The sequence below is a fragment of the Athene cunicularia genome (genome assembly GCF_003259725.1).
Source record: "Athene cunicularia isolate RWA chromosome 1 unlocalized genomic scaffold, athCun1 chr1_part1, whole genome shotgun sequence".
Taxonomy (NCBI): Eukaryota; Metazoa; Chordata; class Aves; order Strigiformes; family Strigidae; genus Athene; species Athene cunicularia.
Window position 1 is genome coordinate 115,397,016 of NW_020799091.1, and position 7,777 is coordinate 115,404,792.

Here is a 7,777-nt window from a genome sequence, read left to right on the forward strand (position 1 = left end):
GTATAAGAGACAGCTCCTCAGGGGCCCTCACGAGTTAAATGGCGCCGTCAATCCAGCGACCAAACCCCAGGGAATAAACGCATCGAGTTGTGGCGCCCGGTCACAGGGTGCTTCCCCCGGCACCGAGGGGAGAAGCGAAACCTGTTTGGCGGTTGGAAATCCGGCGTTGTTTTCTTTCTCCTTACCTGAAATACTCCCCGGGCTCGCCAAGAGGTCCCTGCACGCGTAGTGGCTCTCTCCGGTGACACTTTTTAGCCAGGGCGTGCTCATCCTCCTTTCCTAGGGTCCCACCGCCTCATCTGGCAACGTACTAGCGGGTGGGTCGGGTGTCTGCCCTGGGTGCCCTGCCTGCCCGCACGCCTTCATCTGCACCTGGGAACCCAGAAGTAGTTCAGGCATGAGTAGGCATCAAAGAATCCGTGCCAAAACTTGAGGCAAAAAAAAGTCTAAAAGGTCTGTGTTTCAGTGCTTGTACTGTTCACAGAATTCCTATGGATTTCGATACAGCGTAAGTGCAAACACCTAGTTCGATGAGGCATTTGATTGGACGTTTCAGAAGTCGAAGCAACAAGTTTATGTTAGGTTAAGATGTTTTCTGCTTGATTTCACGAAACAGTTACTTAGGAACCTCATGGGGATAAATTTCATGAAGCAACAGAAAGAATGAACATAGTTTCATGGATGCTGAAAGAAGATTGCTTAGTCTGTAGTGTTGTGCAGGATCAGTCAAGACTTACAGTTCTGGGAAGTAGCAGATAGTGCAAAAAATTAACTGCAAAAATAGCTACTAGCAATATCTTTGTCTCCTTTTTTCTTTTCCAAAAGGTTGTCATCTGTTAATGTTGCAATGGTTTAAGAAAAAATACATTTTTGAAGACTGAATTTTCAGTTCCTTTATTTTCAGAAAGGCATTTTGGATAGCAGAGAAAGGCATTTTGGATAGCAGAAACTCCATTCAGTCCTTAGAGCTGGACAAGCTCAGCTTATGGAAGTTCTTGTCTTTTAAAGGCAGATCTTTTAAAATCTTGCAACATCAAGCTCAGTGTTTGTAACAAAATAAGTACAGAGAATAATACACCTAGAGTATCTCTGTACTCTGTAAGCACCGGCAGTACAAAAGTCTTCAAAGTTGTTCATACCCATAACTAAATGCCCAGGCAACCCATTACATTTCCCCAAAGTATTTGCCAAAATATCATTTTTAAGAAACAACTGTTGCCCTGTTTTTGTTAAGGAATTGGGTGGTTAATGTAATGACCATTCATTTTGCTCAGAAGGTAGAGCTGTCTCTTGACTTTGACTTTACTTTGAAAAGGACTTAACTTATCTTGGCTGAGATTTACACCAGATACTCCATTTCTCAACAACAAAGGCATAGGTCCTGGGTTTTTTTAGTACACTCGACTAGGTTATTGCCTGCTCTGGTAACATAGTGTAATTTAGAGTGAAGTGAAAAAGTGTCTGGCTCTCTTAGTTATCGTTTACCTTCCTCAGAGAGGTTGTTATCTCTGAAGATACAGGTTCTTATTTTGCATTGAAATGTATGCTGTTTTCTGTTCGCATTAGCCGTTTCAGCAGTCTCTAGTTGCAATGACAAAATTGTTTGCTTTTGACTCTGAGTTCAGGTTCAGTCTAATAGTTGCAGTTTGAGCTGGGGCAAAAGTGAGAGGTGTTCCCAAATGAGTGCTGACAAAGCAGGTTTGTCGTGGGGGTTTTTTGGGGTTTTGTTTGTTTTTTACTGGCTTTTGTAAGTGACAGTAATGGCCTTCTTGCCTGATACTTGGACAACTAAGCTTTTGCTAACAGAATTGCTACGCATTTTTGGGAAGTAAACAGAAAAATACTGACTCAACATAACTAAGAATCTATCAAATATGTTGAAAATACTAAGAACAAAGCACCCTTTACCCTAAAGAGTAAAGGGTAAAAAAACAAAAAGCCTTTCTATTTGGCTTTTAGTGATGAACAGATTGAGTTTTGACGTTCTGTTGAGCTTTGTAGTTGTCGAAACTAAAAAGTATTTTACTCTGACCCATGAGGAACTTTGGTCTCCTAAGTTATTTGGGCTGCAAGCTGAAAACCTTTTGGTAAGAGTTTCACACATGTATCTTACATGTAGTTATCTTTCAGATGGCAGTAATCACTGTATTGGATATTGAACAGACTGCATCTTGAACTGTTTCGTTGAAATCATTACCACACTTTAACAGCATTTTTTTTTTCTTTTCCAGCTTTCAGGTAGAGTTTATTAAAGGCAGCCATGGAACGATTTGGAGTGAAGTCCGCTCCGTCACGTAACCGCTCGAAGACTGCTTTGTATGTAACCCCCCAGGATCGTGTAACTGAGTTTGGCAGTGAGCTGCATGAAGATGGAGGAAAACTCTTCTGTACTTCCTGCAATGTGGTTCTGAATCATGTTCGCAAGTCTGCCATCAATGACCACCTCAAGTCTAAAACACACACAAAGCGAAAGGCAGAGTTTGAAGAACAGAATGTCAGGAAGAAGCAAAGGACTCTGACTGCCTCCCTTCAGTGCAACAGTACTGCCCAGACAGAGAAAACCAGTGTCATCCAGGACTTTGTGAAAATGTGCCTGGAAGCTAATATTCCACTTGAGAAGGCTGATCATCCATCTGTGAGAGCCTTTCTGTCTCGCTACGTCAAGAATGGCAGTTCGATACCTAAGTCAGACCAGCTAAGGAAAGCATACCTGCCTGATGGGTATGACAATGAGAACCAACTCATCAATACTGAAGACCGTTGAGAAGAAAACTGTTTTCATCATCGTTGTGAAGTTTTGCATATTGATGGTGTGGTTTATTTTTATATTCATGCATATATACAGTGTTACATATTGGTTTTACAAGCTATTTTGTATTATTGTAGAAATGACAATCTATTTGTGAACTTAGCGGTATGCCACAGACTGTTGCTAACCCTGCTGTAGACTTCAGAGCTACATTGATGTAGAGTTCATGATGAACGCAGGGAATATGCCTGGCATACACCTTATCTGTGTTCAGTCCAGCTGAAACTGACGCTAAGAAAAAAGGCACTTGGATGGAGGACCTCACTTACCTAAACTGTGCATCTAAATACCCGAGGAAGATGCTGCGATAGAGATTGTTAATCATGTCAGTGGATTGCTTTGTCCAGTATCCTGCCCATGGGTGACGAGGAAGAAGTACTGCACATTTGAAATGCACGAAACTGTAGAATGGTTAGTTAAAATATAACTGCTCTGTTGGGGGAGAATTATTGCAAATTCCTATTCAAGTTTGGCTTACATTCTAAAATGAAAACCCTTTTTCTTCTAGAATACTCTCTTACCCTATTTGGTGCGACTGTGGATGTGTTCATTATCAAGCTTAAATAGCTTTGGTCTCTTGTACTGACCTCTGAGCTCCGCTCTTCTCATGAAGCTAGGAGTTCTGCAGGTTTACCGTGCCCGCTTTGTTAAAACCACTGTTTCATTGTCTCGGTTTAACATGTCCCCTTCAGTGTCAGTGCCAATCTTTGAAAGTTGAGTAGACAAACCAGTAACTGAGTGTGGTTTGCAGTGCAACTGCTGGCAAGTGCAACTTATGCTGGACCAAGGTCTTAGTAGAGAGGATTAATGCCTTTTTCTTACTAGCGGGACAAAGGATGCTAAATTTAAATTGGGGATAGGAGAGGCATGAAACTGTGGAGTTGAGAAAGCTTTTTTTACAGTGCACAGGAGAAGAGGCTTCTCCATCTTTCCCTGAAGGTCTCCTGCATCTTTGGCCTTGTCCTCAGCCTTTTAGTCAAAGGAGGTAAAGCGATTAAAATAGTTTTCAAAATAGTTACTGCAAAGGCTACTCTGTTCCTGTGAGCGCAAATAAGAAAGCGTGTATACTTTGAATCTATACTGGAATTACAGATGTGGGCTGCATTTCTTACTCTGTGCCAAGGCCACATCTATTGGACTGGCAAAAAAGTAAAATGGAAAAATGAAGAATTTTGATAATGTTACCTTCTTCCAAACCTAGTAAACTGTTACTGAGCTATTCCAAATTATTATGCCAAATGGTCCACTCAATGTAAGCGCTCTGTAAAGTTTTTGAATGGAATGAGGGAGCATTGTGCAAAGTGTTGGAATACGACCAATTCCTGCCTGGTCTAAATTTCCTTCGAGGTGTGCGGGGTTCAGGGAGGTACCAAGCATCATCTAGCAGCACAGAAATGCTCCACTCGGTGGATACAATGGCGTAAGCATGCTTTAACTCCCTCAGGTGGAGCCGGTTGCTCTGTTCAGCTTCCTTTCCCCAGTAGAGTTTCACAGTATCTGTTTCTCAGTCTTTCTTTTATTCCAGATATTTACAGCAATACTAAGTAATTGCTAAAAAGAGACAAAATAGCCCGCTTATTTTGTTTCTGTAGCTATTTCCCTAGCTATTTCTAGAGCAGTCTCTTTTGCTGGATTGAGAGAGACTTACATACTTAGTAAGAACTGGTTTTTGTGCAATCAGCTTCTACAGAAATGCACTTGTGTTTTTATAACCATTATAATCATGTCTTGTAGCCTTCTCATGTGAGACCTGTTCCAATAAATGGACAAAACTCAAAAGCAGAAGGCTGCCCATCCAGTGTACCAATACAGGGCTACTCAGTACACTGCTGCACCTTTGGTCTCTGTTGGAGCTACCAGGTCTCCATGCAGTCACAGCAATCCTGTCAGTGATACTGGTTGCTGGTTTAGAACTTCAGACAGAAATAACAGTAATCATTTTTTTCTAATCCTAGATATCAAAATATGCCTTCTGAAATATCGTTTGCTATTGCACAAGCTTGGGTTTAGCTTAAGATCATTAACTGCCTTGGGCTAGAACTGTTTTATAAATCTTGTTAAGCCAAGTGCAAGATACACTGCCAATAGCCTTTTCTGCCCTGACAATAATTGAAAGGGTTCTTTTTACAACTGCTGTTTCATTACAGTGAAACAACATCCTTGCTTTAATTTTTTACCTTTTTTTTTTTTAACTTTACAAATGCTATCTTAGAATTGAAGCAAATAGAAAACAGTGGAGTACTGAGAAAGCAGGCTTCCATTAAATAAAAGCATCTGGAGAAGATGGTATGATTGAAAGGTATAATCTGGGTTAGTTAGCTCAGTTCTTGCTAACACAGGATTTCACAGGCTGCACCCCATAACTGTTTTATGTAGGATTCAATGCTGTATGTTTTTTCCTTAACTGTCAAATTGAGAGACATTTTGAAAAGCTTAATGGCAACATTAAATAGGCTCTTGCACAACTGAAAAATATCGAGTTACTTTCACTTATAGTTTTGTGTAAAAATAAAAGTTAGCAAATCAAAAGCTTTTGTTAAAAAAAAAGAAAACCAGTAATTTTCAACAAGGTAAAGCAATATTAGAACACTTAGTTTCTCTAAATCTTACTCTATTTATAAAGCAGTCTATGTACAAAGCCTCAATTTACAGAATTGATACAATGAGTATTTTCAGTAATTATTCTAGTACCAATTTATTTTTAATGGATATTTACTGCAGAGGGTATGAGCCTTGTGAGGTACCTTATCGGTGCAGCCATAGGCTACCAACTCATAATTTGGAAGCAAAAATTGATTATCAGGATTTTGAATGGAACTGACTTGAATTCCAGTGTACAGCAGTTTATAGGACACTGGTATCTTAATAACAGAATATTTTGTTAAAAAAAAAAAAAACAGACAAACCCACAATGTTTTTCAAGCTTTATGAAAATCAAGATACTGATCTGTTGCAACAAACATTCATAATGGGGTAAAACTATGAAATATAAAGCACTTTCAGGTAATCTAGAAAGAATAGTAAGTAAATTTATATTCATGGACATAATCCAGATCATCAACAAGACAGTTACACTTACTTTCTTTAAAAGTAAAAATGGTTACATTCAGTCTTGGAACACTGTCCTGCAAACACTCAAGTTCAGAGCATAATTCTGCCAGTGTGTCTGTAGTTGGATAAAGCATAACCTTGTTTTAATTGCTGTTGATCTTTGGGAAGATTTACTGTGGAAGTTTTCTGGTATATCTAAACCTAAGTAATAACTAGTTCCTAGAACAGAGGCTGTGGTTAACAGTCTCCATGGAGTTTTCCTTTTTTCTGCAAGGACACTGCATTATTTTTCCATGTATTTCCTGTAAAGAGTACTCTCAGAAGTAAAGGGAGGATGGTAGCAATGTCTGCTTTTCATTTTACGTACATATGTAGGGACAAGCTATAAGGGATACTTTTTGCCAGGTGGTTTTATTAATATATTTGAAGCTCTAAATGTAATATAAAAAAAAAAAAAAAGAAAGAAGAAATATTTTCTTCTCTGATCATGTACTTAGTTTAGCCAACTTACAGCTAAAATTACTCTGAAGTGCTTTTCTTGGAACAACACTTTCAAAGAGTAAAATACAAACAGGAACATTCTCTGGTTTGTGACTACTTACATGTATGCACCATGTTAGTTTCAGCTTGCATGTTCTTGAAAAAAACATGAGCAAGTTCTAATATTTTTAAGCATTTTGAAGCCTGTAATTTGCCAGGTCCCTAGAGGAGGTGAAACATTCAACATAATGAAAGGGAAAGCTGTTTTTCAACTGAGAGAGAAACTTGGTTCTGCAAAGTATGAGATATTCTCATGATAGAAGGACTATTTTTAGCCAGAGCCCCTTTTAACAATTCTGTTGAACTGAACAGTGAAATGCTCCCTGCTAGGTTTTACAGCATAATGAACTGGTTTTCAGGAAAAAAAAAAAAAAAAAGCTGGAAGTTTGGCAAGGATAATCTCTTATTTATATTTACCTATAAAGAGAAGCAAGACTCACTGTTGTTGTGTTCACATTGTACTCACTGCTAACTCTGTGTAATTTGAGTGCTTGTTGTCTTTGTACAATTTCAAGGTTGTGTCTAACTTTCAAAATAAATTTTTTTTTTAACAAAGCTTCTCACTGTAATAATGCTATTAAAGTTTAGTCTCTTTGGGGTTAGTGAAGATGCTTTATTTTTGGTTCGGTGGTAGGGATGTTTTGCTGATGGTAAGTGGCCACAGAAATGGTTTTATTTAAACAAGTGATGAACTTATGATTAGATAATAGAGTGAGGCTGAAAATACCTGGATTCTGAAGTGCCACAAGACTTCTTGTTAGAACAATAAGACCAGAGTAAGTGATTTGAGTTTTTATATTAAAAAATTATTGGAAGAGAAATACTTTACTTTGTAAAGTTTTCACTTGGTAATGGAAAAATGGTCTTTTTTTAAAAAAAAAATAAAGGAATTCCTTTTTCATAGAATTTATGCATGATCTCTTATTTTGCCAAGAAAACGGATAAAGAACATGTGGTAGTTCACATATAATGGTAAAGTAAGACAGTAGAAATGGATGGTGACAGGAAAAATTAAAGAATCTACATGCTGTCATGGTAGCTTAAGCTAGCATCAAACTCTATGTTGAAGCAGTTTGTTGATGTACCTGTACAATCACACTGAAGTTCATCTCAGGACTGGCTCTCAGAACCCATTTCCCATCAAGTATGTGACTTTCTTCACCATGACAGAAATTCCCTCATTATGCCTTCAGCTGCAAACAACAGCAAGTGAAATAATTGTGAAGCATTTGACATGGCAGTAAACCGTTTGTAGGTATGGGATCTTGCAACTGCCTAATGGTTCAGGTCTTTTCAGGAAGGGCTTCTGCAATGTGGAAGAATCAGGTCTTTCCAAACTATCTGCAAAAAGGTCACAGATTGATCTCTGTCTCCCTT

The 7,777-nt window shown here is 38.5% G+C and overlaps 1 protein-coding gene across 1 annotated transcript; it reads left to right on the forward strand.

Annotated features, from left to right (window-relative positions):
• Window positions 1-1,369: 1,369 nt before the first annotated feature.
• On the forward strand, window positions 1,370-7,306 carry CGGBP1 (CGG triplet repeat binding protein 1). Its single transcript, XM_026854071.1, has one exon. The coding sequence runs from the start codon at window positions 2,261-2,263 to the stop codon at window positions 2,762-2,764; it is 504 nt and encodes a 167-aa protein (XP_026709872.1). The 5' UTR covers window positions 1,370-2,260; the 3' UTR covers window positions 2,765-7,306.
• Window positions 7,307-7,777: the final 471 nt, after the last annotated feature.

Coding starts and splice junctions, on each gene's coding strand:
- CGGBP1 (XM_026854071.1), top strand. CDS start 2,261: ATGGAACGATTTGGAGTGAAGTCCGCTCCGTCACGTAACCGCTCGAAG.